The sequence below is a fragment of the Sorex fumeus genome, unplaced genomic scaffold, assembly GCF_029834395.1.
Source record: "Sorex fumeus unplaced genomic scaffold, SorFum_2.1 ptg000086l, whole genome shotgun sequence".
NCBI classification, from domain to species: Eukaryota; Metazoa; Chordata; class Mammalia; order Eulipotyphla; family Soricidae; genus Sorex; species Sorex fumeus.
The window spans coordinates 33223474-33242584 of record NW_026606143.1 but is presented as its reverse complement, the minus strand read 5'-3'; the positions used below and the strand labels follow the sequence as shown (position 1 = coordinate 33242584).

Here is a 19111-nt window from a genome sequence, read left to right as displayed (position 1 = left end):
GTCCTCTCTAGCAATTGGGAAAAGATGGAAGTTCATCAACAGTTGTATTTCTATTAATAAGCACTCCTGGAATTTTTTGTAAGGTTCCTGTGAAGAAATAAGTGTAGGTTTTCAGGCCTTACTACCATAGTATTGATTATGACCACACCTTCCTCAGACAAGAAGTTGGTGCTTACTTTGAATTTTCATTGTTGTCAACTTCTGACCAGGAGAGAACCAACACAGCTCTGATGCCCACACCACCCAGATGTCTTTTGGTGACTGTCAGTAACAAACTGAGGGCCTCTAAAATCTAGAGTTTCAATTTCAATAGGGAATTTTCTTTTTTCCTTTTCTCTGGCGATTAGTTTATTTGTATCTTATATTGATTGCAGACAGAGTCCACCAACGGGGAGAATCCAAGCATCAAGAAATCCCTCTTTCCTCTTTTTAATTCAAAGAATCATTTAAAGCATAGCTCTTCTTTGAAAAAGCTTCCTGTAGTCACTCCGCCCATGGTACCCATTTTTATGTATGGTAGCCCTGAAAACTGTGCCAGTAAACTCGTTTTACTGATGACAACAGCATGTCTTATCTTTTCATGGGGTCATATTCTCTTTATGCTAGTTAAGTACCTGAGCCAGTTCCATAAATTCACCAAGATATAAATTCTTTGTTATTCTGGAGTTTCCAGATCAGTCAAGGAGATTGATGCATAAAAGACTTATGTTAAACAAACTAGTGCAAGGCTAGTTTGATTTTTTTTTTTTGATTAGCCAAGTGCTGGCAGCTTTCGTAAAATCCCATATTTCCTGTAAAGAATTCTGTTAACATTTACAATTAACGAATATCTCTTCTTTTGGCTCACAAAGTTTGTTAACACTTGGTTGGCAGTTTGTGTCTGACAAACCAAGTTGAACTGATCAAATTGCGTGAGCTCACAAGGTTCCATGAAAAAACAGCTTCTGTTAGTTGGTAATTTGCTTTTTCCTTGGCTGGATTTAGCTTTTTGCCGGTCACTTAATTTAAAGCCAGGGCTTTTGCTTGGTACTTGGCTTTAGTTTCCTGGGTTCACCAAAATCAACAAATGAATCAAAATGCATCTGTCTAGAATTTGTGGCACAAAAATTTCTTGCATTTTTCATAGCGCATAATGCTCAAGCCACATTGATTAGGAAAAATGTCTTGGGAACATGATCCAAACCATACTTTCCTCTTGGTCCCCAATGAAAACCTACTAGACTTCTTTGGCACCACCACATACAGTGTTTGGATCATTTTCTCAGTAGAAACAAAATTTTGTTTTATTGAACTGGTTCATAACCTAACTGCAATATGGAATGAGGATACGACAGCAATTCCGGGTACAGCCTTATTTAACTGCTCTCTCTCTCTCTTACAGCAACTGAAACTAACAGCATGGGAATGCTTTTAAGGGATGAGGTTTTATACCAGCTGCATGACACCTTGCAATTTTTCCTAATGCAGGGAAAATTATTGAGGGCAAAAAAAAATTAACTAGCATCACTTGCATTGTGAACATGGGAGAGTTTGTTTCTTTCTGTTTTGATTATTGGGTCTTTTGTGGGGGGGGATCGTGGGTGTTAAATTTTGGTTTGGTTTCATTTGCTTTCGTTTTTCCTCTCTTGGTTGTGGTCATAGAGCTTAAGTTTCTTGGTGTGCTTTCTGACCCCCTTGTCCATGCTCTGCTCTAGGTGCCCAATTCTGACAATCCTGACCTTCTAACTCTGCAAAAAGCTATTCACTCTGCCAGCACGCCAAGCAGCAGGCCCAAGGAGTGGCGTCCTGAGAAAATCTCTGATATACAGACCCAAGTGAGTGGCCCCTGCTTTTCTCCCAGACTCTCTGACTCCTCCTCAGTGACCATCGCAGAGAGAGAGAGGGAGAGGGAGAGGGAGGAGAGGAAAGAGAGAGATTTAGCCTCTCAATGTTCCTACCAGCCTGAATGTCTCCACCCCCCTCAATCCCCCCTGCACGAGTATACTCTCATCAGGAACTAGGTGCATCTTAAGAGTCTGGTTGAATCTCATTTCAGTGGCCCATCTCCTGGGAAAAAAGAGTGTTCTGCCATCTTTTTTTTTTTTTTTTTGGCTTTTTGGGTCACACCCAGCCATGCACAGGGGATACTCCTGGCTCTGCACTCAGGAATTACCCCTGTCAGTGCTCAGGGGACCCTATGGGATGCTGGGAATCGAACCTGGGTCAGCCACATGCAAGGCAAATGCCCTACCCGTTGTGCTATTGCTCCAGCCTCTGAGCTGCCATCTTTGCTGGGGACTTGGAAGAGTTTTGGGGAAATGATTAAGACATGGACCCACCTCACCAAACACTCCATAGTCTAGGAGAGAGAGAAAAATTCATCAGTTCCCATAAGTCATGGGTAAAAAGTAAGCATAAAGTAGAGGGATAATGGGAAGAGGTTATGTGAAGACCAAGAGTTTATTCAGAATGGTTAGCACAGGGACTGGGGTGATAGTACAAGTAGTAGAGCATGAGTAGACCCTGAGTTTTCTCCCTGTCATGGCACACATGCCCCTGGTTCCAGTACCACAGATGTGGTCCTGTAAATAAGTTGAGAGTGCGGTGGTAAAATACAAATTGGGCCTTGAAAAATAGGTGAATTAAGCTTTTTTGAAAGAATATTTACACTTCTACAATCTAGATGATCTTTGATAGATGCCTGGTAAATAGTTACATTAGGAGCTTCTTACTTGACAGTGTATAATCACATTTATCTTATGGGGGGAGGGCAGGGCTTAGCAGGAATTGAATCTACTTTTTTGTGTAACTGACTTTATCTTCTGAAGCAACTATTATTCCCCCCCCCTTTGGCTACACTCAGGAATCACTCCTGTGGTGCTCAGGACACCATATGGGATCAAACTTAAGTCAAGTGTATAAGGCAGGCACCCTACCCACTCTTCTATCTCCCAGACCCCTAAAACAGCTATTCTTTTTTATTTATTTATTTATTTATTTATTTGATTTTTACTTTTATGCCCAGGGATGCTCAGGGGTTACTCCAGGCTCTGCACTCAGGAATTACTCCTGGCAGTGCTGGGAGACCATATGGGGTACCAGGGATTGAACCCGGGTCTGCGCAAGGGAAACGCCCTACCTGCTGTGCTATCGCAGAGCCCCTAAAACAGCTCTTCTTAATGGAAATGTTTTAATGTCCTTTCAGTGTAGTAGTCTAATCTGAGCAGTTTGGGTCCCATTCAATATTTTATAAATCTATACTTCAATGTCTGACTCCTCATTGAGCAATTTTTGGGCTCACTTGTGCCGATGATAGCCACGCATTTTTGTGATCAGGAGGAGGGTTTTTTTCACAGATGTGCTGTGCACTCTCATTAACTCTAGGCTGTTCAGTTAGAGATGCTGACAGGAGTTCCCAAATGTCAATTCTGTTTTCCCAACCATTTGTACATCATGCTTACATAGGGTAGGCAGCAGAGGAAGTTAGAGAAACCGATACTATTGGTTATGTATTAGAACTAAGAACACAGATCTATGAGTGGGGGCTTACTGTTCTAGTCCCAATTTAAAATAAAAAGAACATGGGGTTTTAGAGCTCCCACCGCCCCCCCGCATGCTTTTTCGACTATTTCTTTTGAAGAGATGATCATTTCCGCTAACTTTCATCTCTAGCTAAGCCCAGATTCTCAGCATGGCTTGATACTTACATGCAGTCTGTGCTATAAAAATCCAGGAATTTCATTGTTTTATCGAAATGATTTTTCAGTAAATAATAGTAAAATACCTTTTGAACCCTCATGGTGCACACTGACCATTTAGAACTAGAAACTGTCACTGTCACTATCCTCCTGTTGTTCATCGATTTTCTCGAGCGGGCCCAGTAACGTCTCCATTGTGAGACTTGTTAGCTTGCCGGGCACTCCGAGAGGGGCGGAGGAATCGAACCCAGGTCGGCCAGGTCGGTCACCTGCAAGGAAAACGCCCTACCTTCTGTGCTCCAGCCCTGAGAACTACAAAACTCTCGAAAAGACTTTGCAGTGTCCATGGAATCTACACTCCATGACTGATTCCTACACAAATCACTTCTCTGAAAGTTTCCCATAGACCTCAGCACCCTGTTCTGTTCGATTTTTTTTTGGGGGGGTCAACCCCGGTGATGCACAGAGGTTACTCCTGGTTCATGCACTCAGGAATTACGCCTGGTGGTGCTCGGGGGACCATATGGGATGCTGGGAATCGAACCTGGGTCGACTGCGTTCAAGGCAAACTTCCTACCCGCTGTGCTATCGCTCCAGCCCCCTGTTCTGTTAAATCTTAACTCCGTTCCTTGAGGTCATCTTCATTTTATTGAAACTTAACTGAGCCTTTCGGTGTGCGGGGCTGGTTCAGTGGCAATAGAGTAGAGGTTCTCTAACAACTGCAGCCTCAGAGCCAGGACCCAGTGAGGACCTTGAGTTCAGAACACTCTCTCAGGCTTCTGCTGATGGAGAACCTCATCACACCCCAGTGTGGAAGAGAGGAGCCCGGGGCTTATCTGAGGTAGCTGGCCAATGAGAGGTAATCACCTTCTAGAGCCTTCCCTTCTTGAAGCACGCCCCCCTCCCTCAGACCATGCCGCAGACTAGCGGGGCCACTGTGAGTGAAGGCAAGGAATGGAAGACCTCGTGGGAATGGATGTCACAGATTCTGTAGGGATTTTGCTGGTTTCTCTGGACTTTGCATTGTTAATTTTTAATGCCCAAATCTTGTCTCTTCCCAAATTGAAAGTAACCCCACCCCGACCCCGCCACTGCTCCACAAAACTTGAAGTGTGCCATAAACTGCATTTTACAGCCTCGAAGGCATGGGAAAATCAGGAGCTAAGGGCGAAAAGGTGTGTCCGTTTGTAGCTGGGGCTTGTGCTACCTAATTGCAGGATCTCATGGTTGGTTTCCCCTTGCAGCTAGTTGGGGCGTGGGCCGCTAGTGCCGGCCGCTGTTCCAGAAATAGGTTGTGTGAGATGGAGCTTGGGGGAGTCTTTTCCAAAGGGAGAGGCGAGATCTTCCACTGTCTCTTGTTGGTCACATGAGATCCCCGGATAAAGAGGGGATGCAGCCGGACAGAAGGGGTCCGGCCTTGGGTCAGCCACTACAGCTTCTCCAGCTTCTTAGGATTTTCGCGAAAGAAAAACATTCTGAAAAAGAACAGGTGGCTGGACTCCACCACCTCCTCGGCTGCCTGGGCTCGCTGCTGGTCCGGTTCTGGCCCACATTGGAATGAAACACTTGACGCGCTCTCGTCCTTTCTTTCAGAGCCAGCCGTTGAAGTCACTGCGCAAGCTCTTGCATCTCTCTTCGACGTCCAATCACCCAGCCTCGTCTGACCCTCGCTTCCAGCCCCTAGCGACTCAGCAAGCCAAAAATTCCTTCTCAGAAATCCGGATCCATCCCCTGAGCCAGGCCTCTGGGAGTAGCAACCTCCGGCCGGAGCCCACCCCCAAGGGCCGGCCCACCCTCCAGCTGCCAGGTCAGATGGACCCTGGTTGGCACGTGTCCTCCGTGAGCCGGGGTGCCACGGAGGGGCCTTCCTACTCGGAACAGCTGGGTGCCAAGAGTGGGCCGAACGGGCACCCGTACAATAGAACAAATCGGTCGCGAATTCCGAACCTGAATGATTTGAAAGAGACAGCCTTGTAATGTGTGTTGGGGGGAAGGGCCGGGGAGGGGGGCGGGCAGGTGGGAAACGAGCGGGCCGGGGTCGCAAGCCAGTATTTTCAGCTTTATGAAGGTGTGTGCAATATTGTCCGCGGGGCGCCGTCGGGCGTCCCGCCTCCGCAAATGCAAGTCAGGGATCTTAGAGCCGCAGGACTTCCTTAGGGACTGCCGTCCCCAGGGGTCCCTGTGTGGGATGGATAGAGTGCCATTGAGGAAGGAAGAAGACGTCTTGGCAGTTTCTCCCCTCCATTGCAGTTTCAGTGCAACCCCTGTGGAACCTGGGAATGCCAGGACATGTTCTAGCACTGCAAGGGATAGAAATTTCACGTTGACCAATGCCCTTACCACAGAGTTTTTTTCTGCCTAAACTAAATGTGGTGATTGTAATCCAAGAGTATCCCTTCGAAGGGTTAGCAGATGAACCAACTGTATGTCTTAAATTGTTTTCTAAACTCCCATATTTGATAGGATTTGTAACGTTGATTTATAATTAATATTGTACTGTTCGAATCATACCTTTCATGTTCACTGTAAAGTTCTTTTGAGCTGTTTGAAACATTGTGAAGCAGTGGGACAGCTACAGTAGTTTCTATACAAACTAAACAGTACCATTTATATATTGCATCAGGAGTATTTTATTCTCTCTATAAATATATATAGTAAATATCTGTCTGTTTTATAAATATAATCATTGAAAGAAAGTATCGTCATGACACTATCTGCCATATTTTTATACATTTGTGATATGAAGTAAGTGCTACACTTCTAAGCAAGGGAGTTGCCTGGTGGCTCTGTGGGGCTGTAACTGTAGGGACCTTGCTCAGCTCCCAGGCCCCAGCAGTCGCCTCTAGACGTGACCCTTGGTAGCAGACAAGATGCAGCCACTTCCTCCAAACCCATGGGGGGAGAGAGTTGGGGAGATCGGTGAGAACCCCAGCCACATCGTCTCTGCCCTCACTCAGTGGGCTCCTGTGCATGTCTAGGGATGATCCTTGCACCCGAGGGGAGGAGAATTCATCCAGGATTGCTCCTGGGTCTCCGTAGTGAGAATGTGCTGTGTGTCTGTGGAGCGCAGACCAAAGATTCGCCGGTGAACATACCTAGTTGCAAGGTTGTGAGAGGCACCTGTTTGCAGATCCTGCAAGCCAGCGTTAGGCTCCTGAATCCTGTGCACTGTCGCGGAGCTTCTGGGATGGAGGGATGTGGCGTTTCTCTTTCTAAATACTGTTTTGTTATTACTCTTTCTGATAGATTCAGTAGGTTCCTGAAGCAATTCTAGAGGTCAGAAAAACATTGCTAGACTAATTTTTCTTCCTGGGCCTAGTCATTTCTAGTAAGGTTCCCATCACACACGTGTGCATGCACACACACGCACACACATCCCCACTGTCGGAACAGTCTTTCAACTTCCAACTTAACTCCCTCGTATCACCAAGGCCATCCGCCGCCAGGGCTGTGACCCTGCCTGTGTCTCTAGGCCGTCCTCGACGGAAATCACCACCCCCTCATCCTTCAAGAGTAGTTTTAGATTTTTGGAAGTAGTTTCGTAGCAATAATACTTTTAAAGGTCCCATCCTACCCTTCCTCCAAGAGGTTGTAACCTCTCAGTATTTATTACTTGTACCAGGATTCTGAGAGCATCAGCCCCTAACTCACGTCAGCTGTGATTGAATTGTGCTGAGTTACTGTCCCCCTCCCCCCAAGATTTTGAGAATTATAGCTCTGATGATGATAACAATTATAAAGAAAAAAAATCTCATAGTTTCTTTGAAGCTTAAATTGTGTGCATATTGCATTTTATAGAATTATTATAATGATGTGTATTGATTATATAGAGAGGTCATTTTACGGTGCTTTTTATTTACTTTTAATAAGTGTAATAGGCACTAAAATGAAACTCAACTGGGTACTATCATGGAAACAATTTGATTCAATCAATAGTTTGCATGCTCTTCAGTTCTTTTGATATCTCGTTTCCTTCACCAGTTTAGTACTGTTGGAGTAGCTCTGAATTCTGGCTTTTCCCAGGCAGCTGCTCAGTTCTAAAAGTGACGTGGACCCTTCGCAGTTCTTGCCTGGATGCCAATGACTCTCAAAGGGTATGCAACTCTCCTTTTTCATACCGGATCTGTACCCTTGCATACCAGAAACTGCACCTCCCCACCTCTGGAAAGACTCCTCACTGTGTGCTGTGCGCGTAGGACCCGCGCAGTCACCTTGCCCCACTGTGGCATTTGAGGCTGGTTGGCCACCTCGAGGCTGATGTCCCACGTTTTCAACCTTGCCAGAACACTGGGATCTCAGGCGTCTGCAGAACATTTAATATCCGTGGTGGTTCTTCAAAGAAGGGCTAGACTTATTGCCTTCTACCTAGAGCAAAGTAAACCTAACTGATGAAGAGTCAATACCTACTTTTCGTACATTCCCAGATTTGAGCCAGAAAAATATCTTCAACTAGTGTTTTTGAGGTAGCTCTCCTGCGCTCAGCTTTTGTCCACTGACCTCAGTAAGCTGTAAGTGAATTACAATCTGCATTTCTGCCTGCACTTCTCTTCTGCCCTTGGTGGGGACCAGTGGGGCTTTCTCCCCAATCAAACGGGCTCTCTCCTAGCTTTTAGCTGTTGTTTTCCTCCGGGCGATGAATTATTGATCTCCCAAAGATTGTCATCTATCATAGAAAGAACTCAATTTGAAGTCACAAACGTTGGCGTTTTCTTTAGGAAAGGAAATTTCTGACATCCCTGTCTGTCTTCGCCCTACCTTCCTAAAGAATAACAGCAACAAAGGCACGGGATTCCTTTGTTTCTTGGAAGTGTCGCTTCTTTCCTGTTCCGAGGGGAATCACGTTCGCTACTGTGCTCCTCTTCCTTTACCCTCCCTGTTCTTCTCAGACATTCCAGTGAGTTATTGTTTAACCTCCTCTGGTTGGGAACTGAGCTTTTTGCCTCTCTTCAGAGCCCAGGACCAAATGTGTCCCACGCTAAGGGGCCATGGCCCAGCCACGGTGGCCCTCAGCCCAGGTCATTTTGCCATTGGGCAGTGGCAGGAGCCCTAGTTGGTTGTCCAAAGTGGAGGTAGAGGTTAGAGATGCCCCTCCAGGTCCTGCATGTACAAGCAGCATCCCTGGCCCGTCCTCCACCCGCAAAGAAGGATCTAACCCCAGTGTCAGTGTTGCTGAGGTGAGAACCCCTGTTCAGCAACGTCCTCCTCTCCGCTCTCTGAAACTGCAGGTAGGAAGTCTTCAACATCAGTGACTCTGAGAGAACTTTCTACCACTATTCTGGAATCCCTGGAATTCTGTCGTTCGTGTCCATTGTCTTGGGCCTTCTAAAAAGTGAATCCTTTGGGAAGAGACCCAGAGTGGCTTTGCAGGTGTTCGAAAGTCCCAATACTAGGTCAGCGTCCTTCGGAAATCTTTCATAGAGCCCCAGGGCTTATATTTAGAACCAAGCAGCAGCCTGGCAGATTGGCATGACTTTTGCCAGCTGCTCAAAGGCGTCCATGGCTTTGAGCTGTGTCTCCCGAAAGAAAATGTCCCTTTTTTTTTTTTTCAGTTTGAGCCATTGAATAGCTCTTTACAAATATTGGCATATGACAGACCGATTAGAAACAAAAATCTCTATCGGCAGTTGTGATGTGGCTGTTATCGGTGTATTTGTGCTGTGTGCTTTGAATAAATCTGTTTTAAATCATGCTTTAAGACTCAGTGTATGCAGTTGTGCTTTGACTCCACGAGCAGAGCTGTCCTGGTTAGTTTTAGTCATGTCTTGTATTATGAAGTATGTTGTGGTTGTAGTATTAGCCAGTTTAGCATGTTCCTAATCTGAAAATTAACAGACTTCACTGGGAAATGCTAACCCACCTCCCTTCCCGGCACCTTAGTTGATGTCCTAGTATCCTCCCTTCTTAAACTAGCTTTTAGAGTAATTAAGGAAAAAAGCCATTTCTTTTCTTCTAGCTATGTATTGAAGATGACTCATAAGTGTACCACTTATTTAAAAGGCCAGAGGATTGCTTTTCAAGTGTGTTAAAGCTTCTGTGTCCGTTCCTGTCCACCTTGGCCTGGTGGTGACCAAACTTTCAGCAAGGGCAATTGCTCATTGTGATTTAGTCCTAGCGGACAGCTGGGACTCCGAAATCTGCGTTTCCTCTCGTGCTCAGTACATGTTTTCTGGAGAGCACTGCTTTTTCTCTTTCAGAGTTGGTTACCTCCTGCTTGTGAGTGGGAGACCGACCTCCGTGTGAGCACCGAGATCCACACTCGCATTTCCGTGAACCAAGGATGTGGGGTGATGCACTGAACCAAGGCCGAAATGACCGAGATATTTCCTTGTTTCCTTCGGTTTGTTGCCAATCGAGTGTGTACATAGAGAAAACCTATTTCCAGTTCAATGAAAACAAACCAAAAGAGGATTTCTTTCAAGGGGGCTGCAGAGACGAGAGCAAAGATGTTTTGAGGGTCCTCTTGCTAATTCCAGGACTGGAACCTTACAAAAAGTCTTTCTTGGAGACTTAAAAGTCCAACTTACAAAACTTTGTAAGTCGTTCTCATTTCTTACCTTTCCATCTTGGCCAGCTGAGCTATAGACCCTCCAGAGGTCTGATGCAGCTGGGAAATGAATTCTGTTTTAGAAACCTTCAGTAAATGCAGGAAAATGAAGCGTTGTAAACACACAGTGTGTTCAAAGTAAGGTGACTAGGAAATTCTGGGCCGAGCGCCCTATCCTAGATGTTCTTCTTTTTTAATTGAATGTATTATAAAAGATCTTAGGCTTGTATGCCAAGTCAGTTACTCTGTGAATATTCATTTCCTGTAGTGCTTTGTTAATTCCTTAGTTAGGCCTGGTCCTGACTCCACCTTGCCCCCTCTCTGGGCCCTGCTGTGTATTATTACCTATAGGCTATTCAATCTGATCACCACCTGCCTTGTATTTTCATTCATTAGCTGTTTACTCCCCCATCTAAGGGAGGTTTGTCTTTTGTTTTGCCAGAAAAAAATTTGTAATAGTCTGCACGTCAGATTTCTAGGGCCTGCAGAACCGCGGTGATGATACTGGTTCGCTGCTAAGGCCCTTCATTACTCCACAAGGTTAAGTAAGCTCTCTGACCCCCATTTGATCCTTGGGTCCTATTTTGAGCTTCCTTTGGAATATTAAAAAAAAAAATCGGTTTCCATAGTGTACGCAGATTAGAAGTTGCCTTGTTTGCTCAGAGTATCAGGGAGAAAGCGGCCTTATCTGTTTTTCCATCCGTTCTGTTTTGACAGACTGCTAAGAATTCCTCAGGACTTCCTTTGGTTGGGGAGTTCAGGCTCCCCAAAGCCTGGTCTGATTTTGTTTCAGGCTCCCCCTAGCGCTGTGCTTCAGGGTAATCAGACAAAAGCCAGGAATAGCAAAGGTAGATGCCTTGTCTTTTGTCCCTGTTGGGATTATAGTGTTAATTGCCAGAGTCGTCAAAACTCCAGAGTTTCAAGGGGGAAAAACATTTAGAGTTTCAAGGGGAAAAGGGAGACTTTTCCTCCCGGAGAACCTGGATGTTCTCCACCAATGGCTTCGATTTTCCAAAGTGGAAAGCAGAGTTTTGCATCAGCTTCATTTTCACTAGAGGTAAAAATGATAGATTCCCGTCATCTCAGACTATTTTCTTCTCTCCGTGTTTCCTCCTTGGTGACTGATTGAGTCAGGCTGGAGGGATAATGCTGTGACTGCAACAAGTAGATTCTCATTGTAAACTCGAATTCACTGAAATAATGAAACCAAACAAAGTAGTTGCCCCTAGTTCGTATCTCCAAGAATCGCTTTGTGCCATTTTGAATTCAGGTAGTTATTCTGTACATAGAAGACTATTCCGAGCTTCTTCAATCTCTAGGAAGTTTGAAGGGGGCCTGTGGAAAGACACGGGGTGGGGTCATTTTCAGAGCCCTCCTCGTGTGCGAAAACAAAATATAGGGATAAGCCAGAGTGATGGAACCTCCAAATTTGTGGTAGTTAAAGAATCGGTAGAAATTCTTAATTGCACAGACTTTATAATCCATCATACAAGGTGTGATTCCATACTTTTTACCGTGGCAAGGGTGTCAAGTAGTATTAACCTTTTTAATTTTTCGATCCAAACTGAATTTAAAGTGTTGAATATGTAAATTCTTCACAAGCTAATTATGACCCATTTGTAAAGTGTTTATATAACTTTGTATCATGTGTTGGGACATCTTAGCAAGTTTTTCCTGGCATGTATTTCATTCTAACTTCTGTAAAAATTTCTATTGTTGCTGTAAATATTCTACAAATATCTATTCTGTGGTAACCTTAATTATGAGCATGAAATGGTTCATTTTTACTGAGCACAATGTATTTTTGAATGGATCTTCCCAAATGTCTTTAATAAAATGCAGATTTTGCACTGACTGATGTGATTGCCAGGCCCTCCCCATCTTGAGCGCTGGGGCCCCTCCTGTTGAAACAGCAAGCCAGCGGCTCCGTGGTGGTTCCAGCTTTGTAAAGAACTGGTGTTTGAATTCAAATGAAAGATAATGGGCCTTTGAAGTTGGAATCAGTTTAAGGAACAAAAAAATCAATGTAAAGCAGGGCAAATCCTGTTATTTAATGATGGTTTTTTTTTTCTTTTCTATTTATAAAGCTTGTTTCCCCTTCTGACCGTTTTGCAAACTTTGATTTCTTTTCCACTTGAGTGGTGTCTCCTTTGCACATTAGACACTCTAAAATGGTTTGGGGAGGAGGGGCAGAGATTTCCGCCTTAGGCTCAGTCCCGTGTAGAAAGCAAAGGTGGATTCAGATGCTTTCTTCCTATTTTAGAGCCAGGGAGGCTGGGGAACTTTTTTCATGAAGGACCTAGATTATAAAATATTTGAGGCCCTGTGGGTTTTCTAATGCAACCACTCAACACTGCCACCTTGGAAGTTGGCCATTGTCGTGCAAATCAGCACAGATGATGTGTGAATGAGTGGAAATGGCTGTATTTCTCTAACACTTAGAAAAGCTGGTGGGAGTCCGGTTTACGGACCCATTTTATGCCCTCACTTTTGCCTTTAAGAGTAGGAAGCTCAAAGAGGAGAGAAATAGCTTGAATTTTGTTATAAAGTATACTCTCCAACGTTAACTTTCTAAGCGAACGGTAGGAGCTGGTCTTTGTACTCCGCAGAGCACTGTGTCACCGACTTCTCCACTGCCAAGTTTTTCCTCAAGTGTAGGCTTGTTCTTTTAAGCCTGTGTGCTTTCTTATCTGTGTCTTTATCGGCTAACTCTTCAAGCTCGTGTTCTTTCTTGAACATGTACTTCATTCTTTCTACCCCCACCCCACCAACACCACCATCTTTCTAAGTTAGTTTTGTTCAGTGAAAAACCATCTTGCTTCACTTTTTTTAAAAAGTATCGTGGAAACTTGTGGCCTTGATTTTAACTACACACCTTTCTCTTTTAAAAAATCAAGACTAAGTCAAAGCCTCCTGAGCCCGTAGTTGTGGGGTATTCGTAGCACTACATTATTACATTATCTTTTCAAATCAACCCAGCGAAGTAAGTGGTATCTCCGTTTGCTCCAGAGGGAAGCTTATCTATGTGGACTTGATGTTAAAACGCCCAGATTGAAGTGGCAAGCCTAGGATTTGAAGCTGAAGTGTGTTCCTCCTGAAGGCCAGTCGCTGCCTAAACAGAGTCATCTCTGTGTAGACTTTAGGCGCTGACATGCAGTTTGTGACTGAGACTGTTCACATACAGCCATCCTTCTTATCTCCTGGCAGGTGGCCTTTGATTTGACAGTAGAACATTTCTTTGAGGCAAATTGCTGGAGGTCCAGAGACTCCGGTGAACTGGCTTAAAAGCAGAGAATTTCTAGTCAGATTGCCGGAGTGGAATGCTAGCTAACTCCATCACCTCTATCTGGTGAGGCGTTAGGCCAGTTCATTTGCCTATGCCTCATTTTCCTCATCTTTTTGATGAAAATAATGGAACACACCTCTGTGGTGACTCACTGAGGTGATGATTTGCTAAGTACTTGATAGATTCTTATTGCTACCATTTATGCCCCAATTGGCAGCCCTGCGGAGCTGAAAAGGAAAGTCAGGGAACTTTAACTGTTAGTTACAGAGTGCACTGGGTGGCTACTGAATCCTTTGTATGTATGTATTCTGTTTGACCGGCACATCAGCCCCTGTAAGGCTGTCAGGGTTGAGAATGGCCTAGCTTAAGCTATTCTTGGGATCACAGGGTAAACTGCTGACCTATGAATTCGTCATCGGGTCTGGCAGCCATGCTACAAGAAGATGAGCTTCTGTCAGTATCTGACCCAAGACTCACTTAAAGAGCTCACTCTTCCGGGATCTGAGATTGGATTCATAGTGGTACCTTTATTTAAAAACAGCTTTGCTTCTCCAAGTAACATTCTCCCTCCGCAATTTCAAAATTCACCTTCGTTTTTTCTTAAATCTTGGCCATATTTAATACTTCTTATTTATCCATAGCGTCCCGCTTAATTGTTTGCAAATCTTCTGAAATATGTTGCATATATTTGACCACCATTTTTTAAAATCTGGGACTAGAGGGGCTGGAGCAATAGCACAGCGGGTAGGGCACTTGCCTTGCACGCCGCCAACCTGGGTTCGGTTCCCAGCATCCCATATGGTCCCCCAGCACTGCCAGGAGTAATTCCTGAATGCAGAGCCAGGAGTAACCCCTGAGCATTGCTGGGTGTGACCCAAAAACGCAAAAAATAAATAAATAAAATAAGATCTGGGAATAGAGAGATAGTACAGGGGTTAAGGTGCTTGCCTTGCATGCGGTTGATCCCAGAGCAATTCCTTAGCACTGTCTGGAGTAAGCCCTTCCTCTCCCTCTTAGCATGGAGCTGAGAGTAGCCCCCAAGCCTCTTACCACCTCAAACAAAAAAACCTTCCATATCTATAGGCCACACTCGCATGTTAATACATGAGAGTGAGTTTTTGTTACATTAAATGTATGCCTTTTTAATTGATTGTCACATCGAATAAATATGAAAACTTGCAAAGTACTTGATAGATTCTTAATAAATATTGCTACTGTTTGTACCCCATTTGGGACTACGGGTAAAAATTGTAGCAATTTTTTTCACACAAAATAAATAAGACTGTGAACTTGGTTCTTGTGTTTATTAGCAAGGTTCTATTAGGCCCCAGTTTCCCTTCAGTAGCATTGTAGTATTGTAGCACTGTCCTCCAGTTGTTCATCGATTTGCTCAAGAGGGTCCAGTAACATTGTGAGACTTGTTGTTACCATGTTTGGCGTATCAAATACGTCACAGGTAGCTTGCCAGGCTTTGCTGTGCGGGTGAGATACTCTCGGTAGCTTGCCAGGCTCTCCGAGAGGGGCGGAGAAATCAAACCTGGGTCGGTCAAGTCAGCCACGTGCAAGGCAAATGCCGTACCGCTGTGCTATCGCTCCAGCCCATGCCCTTCAGTAAATTTTATATATTCTGATTAAATAAATAAATCACTTTTATACTATCACAAACTATATGAATAAATGTTTTATGGATCTCAGTAGTTCATTGTTTATTCTGAAATACTAAGCAATTTCCAGTGCAAAATCTCAGCTGACTTTTTTGAAGAGGTCGGTACATCGATTTTAAAATTCACATGGGAATTCAGTCTTAAAGAACAAAGTTGGGAGACACTCACATATTCCAGCTTCAAAGCTTATTGCAAAACTACCAGTCGCAAGCAGTGTGGTACTGTCATAGTACAGACATATAGGTCAGTGGAATAGACTTGAGAGTCCAGAAATAAACCTTCACTTTTATGATTAATTAGTAAGGGTGCTTAGGACTTCAGTGGGGGGCAAAGAATAGTCTTTTTGATAAATGGTGCTGTGACAACTGGATATTTACATGCAAAGAATGAAGTTGGACCCCTGCCTCACACCAAATGCAAAAATTGAAATTGATTAAAGATCTGAATGTAAGAAGTTTGACTATAAAACTCAGAAAATAAATTATATGATCAAGGAATAAATCTTATGATCTAGGTTTGGCTTCTGGTTTCTCAGATGTAACACCAAAAGCACAAGTCAAGAAGAGAAAAATGAGATAAACTTTATTAAAATTTAGAAGTATGTCTTTCAAAGAATTCCACTGAGTGTAAAGCTACAACACTCAGAATTGAAGGACATATTTGCAAGACTTATAAGGAGATTGTATCTGGGAACAAGCAAGAGCTCTTACAACTCAGTGATAAAATGACAGTTTTTCAGTGAACAAACAATCTGACTAGAGATTTCTGTAGTGAAGGTGTGCTGTGTTTTTTGAATATGTGAAAAGTAAATCCAAGAATTTAGCTGGTAGCTACCAGTGGTAGAGCACAGGCTTCACATGTATGACACCCTGGGTTTAATTCATGATGTCTTCCCCCAAACCCAGTATAAGCTACTTAATATCAGTCATTAGGAGAAATCAAAGCCACAATGAAATAGTACATCTTACTAGGGTTGCTGTAATCAGAAAGATTTTTGTAGAGAAATTGGAGCATTGCTGGTGGTGATGTAAAATGGTGGGAAATTCTATGGGAAACTTTGGGAAATTTCTGACAGTTCCTCAGAGGGTTAAATAACTACCTTATCACCCAGCAGTGCCACCACTAGGATCATAGAAAGTAAATGAAAACATGTCTACATAAAAACTTGTCTAATTGTTCCTGGAGCATCATTGATAACAGCCAAACAGGTGGAAACAATCCAAATGTCTGTCAGTGGAGGAATAGATAAATGCAATGTGATATAGCTGTACAGTGGAATGACATTCAACCATATAAAAGGGATAAAGTACTGATATATGCTATGATGTGATGAACCTCAAAAGCACTATGCTAAGCCAAAGAAGCCAGACCATGTATCTTACTATTACGTTTATATGAAGTATCTAGAATAGAAATCTACAGACAGGAGTACCAGTGGCCGCAGAGGGCTGGGTGGATGAGTGAGGTGGAGGTTTCTTTGAGGGTAACAAAAATTTTCCAAAATTGTGATATAATGCTTGCTCAGCTCTAAATATAATAAGTCATTCATTGAATTGTACACTTGAAATGGGTGAAAATTTGTATGGTATGTGAACTTTATCTCAATAAACCTGTTAAAAAAACAAACTTTCAGTGTGGAAAATTATTTAGAGAACTCTAATCCCTACCTCACACTTGTTTCCTTCTTTTCTTTGTCCCCCACCCCCTTCAAGATCTGGGGTGCCAGTTGTAGAGGTCCTGGACTCTTAGTCTACTACCAGTTTCTCGAACAATCTGTCATGACAGATTTTCCCAGAGAAAAGTCTCTGATCAGGCATTGTACTCCAAATGGATTTGTCTCTTTACCCTGAAGTATGTTTATAATTTAAAGAGGATACAGAACAAGGAAAAGCATTTTTCCATGTTCAGGTGTACAGCAGGATGCAGACTTCAATAGAAATAGGAAGTTCAAGAAAAGTCCCTGCCATAAAAGAGGCTGGTGGAGTAGGAGGTAGTGATGGGAAGGAAACTGGGGGGACTGGTCCTGGGAAACATGCACTGATGGAGGGGTGAGTGATAGAACACTGTATAACTGAAACCTTATCGTGAACAGCTTTGTAAAGGTCAATCTCACAGTGATTTGATTCATTTTTTTCATTTCATTTCATCATCCTGTTAATCGTCGATTGTCTCGAGCAGGCCCCAGTAACGTCTCTTTCATCCTAGCCCTGAGATTATATTCACGGCTCTTTAGGAGAATGAGACCCATCAATGTTACTGGTATTTGGCATATTTGGTACGCCACGGGGAGTTTGCCAGACTCTGCCCTGTGGGCAGGCTACATTCGATAGCCTGCAAGTTTGTCCAAAGTAGGAATGAGATAATAAGATGTCATAAAGAAAAGTTCTGATAAGACACACTTATCAGTGATTTGATAATCTTAAAAAAAAACAAAAAAGAGGGGCTGGAGCAATAGCATAGCGGGTAGGGCGTTTGCCTTGCACACAGCCATCCCAGGTTTGATTCCCAGCATCCCATACGGTCCCCCGAGCACCGCCAGGAGTAATTCCTGAGTGCATGAGCCAGGTGTAAGCCCTGTGCATGGCTGGGTGTGACCCAAAAAGAAAAAAAAAGAGAAATAGGAAGTTCAAGGCCCAAACAGACCTGGCAAAGCTTGAGGGTTCTCAAAAGGCTACCCTTTCGAATGTGAACATGATGTCCCTATGTCAGGATACTGGGCTTGCATCTGAGAACAGTAACTCTGAGACATGAAGTTAGTGCCGGTGCCAGGATAGTCTTGGATGATGCCGAGCCTCAGCGCATTGCAGCCCCCAGGCCTATGGACACTCAGACTATTCAGTGGCAGGAGCTGGGGGAGAGTCCAGAGCAGAGGGTAGGGAGTGGAGTAGCTGCCTCATCATGATTACGTCACTTCCTGCCAAGCCTGGAGGCAGCTCATGGCCCAGCTGCGGGGAGTGGGATGCTAGCTCTCAGGCCAGCTGCCACCCCAAGGTGCTGAGCTTGTTGAGAGGTGAAGGGAATTCTGGTGTCTTCTGCTCGTTTGGAGAAACTCTGGTACTCACCCATGCAGCCTGTCCCGTGGCCGCAGATGACCTGCCTGGCAGGGGTATGAGTGCTCCACACTCAGCCCTCCAGGGGAAACCGGGACACGGGCCTGCCATCCACCAGACCCATCTCCAGCACCCAGTCACCCCAACACCTCGCTCTGTGCTCTCCCGTCTAAGGTCCTGAGAGGCGGTAAGTTCACTACTCGCTGGCTCTCCCTATGCATTCAAAGTGAGCCTTTGTGAGACGGGTCCTGTTTTGAATGTGGTAAAACAGAAGAATTTTCCCATTATCGGGGCTGCTTTGTATTCCCCTGGGATGACAACCTTTCATGTTGCCTTTGAGACACACACAAAATCCAAAAAACAACAAACGAAAAAACAAAACCCAGCGCAGCAAATTATCCTGCTGTGGAGGCTCTGGTATGAAAGATGTTTTTAGGGACATTTTCTTTGTTCTTATTTTCTTTGGCCCAGAGTGGGGAAATGCGTTTCTTTTCTTTCTTTTTTTTTTTTGTCTTTTTCTTTCATTAAAATTGCAAACACTATCTTTGAGAGAGAGAGAGGATAGAAAAAGAGGAGAGAGAGGAAGGAGAGAGGAGAGAGGAAGGAGAGGAGAGAGACAAGAGAGAAGAGAGAGAAGGAGAGAAGAGAGGAAGGAGAGGGGAGGGAAGAGAGAAAGGAGAGGAGAGGAGGAGAAAGGAGAAGAGAGGAAGGAGAGAGAAGAGAAGAGAGGAAGGAGAGGTGAGAGGAAGGAGAGAGGAGAAGAAAGGAAGGAGAGAAGAGAGGAAGGAGGAGAGAGAAGAGAGGAAGGAGAGGGGAGGGAAGAGAAAGGAGAGGAGAGAAAGAGGAAGGAGAGAAAGGAGAAGAGGAAGGAGAGAAGAGAGGCGAGAGGA

At 44.2% G+C, this 19111-nt stretch overlaps 1 protein-coding gene across 3 annotated transcripts in view; it reads left to right on the top strand.

Moving 5' to 3' along the window:
• Positions 1–12325, top strand: part of CDKL5 (cyclin dependent kinase like 5) — a 223138-nt gene extending 210813 nt beyond the window's left edge. The window contains exons 17-19 of one of the 3 annotated variants that reach the window (XM_056131069.1): positions 375–497; positions 1695–1814; positions 5271–12325. In XM_056131069.1, coding sequence (XP_055987044.1) covers positions 375–497; positions 1695–1814; positions 5271–5654 — 627 coding nt within the window. In that variant the 3' untranslated portion in view covers positions 5655–12325. The remainder of the gene's footprint in view (positions 1–374; positions 498–1694; positions 1815–5270) is intronic. The other 2 variants (XM_056131070.1, XM_056131071.1) reach the window with 2 other exon arrangements.
• Positions 12326–19111: the final 6786 nt, after the last annotated feature.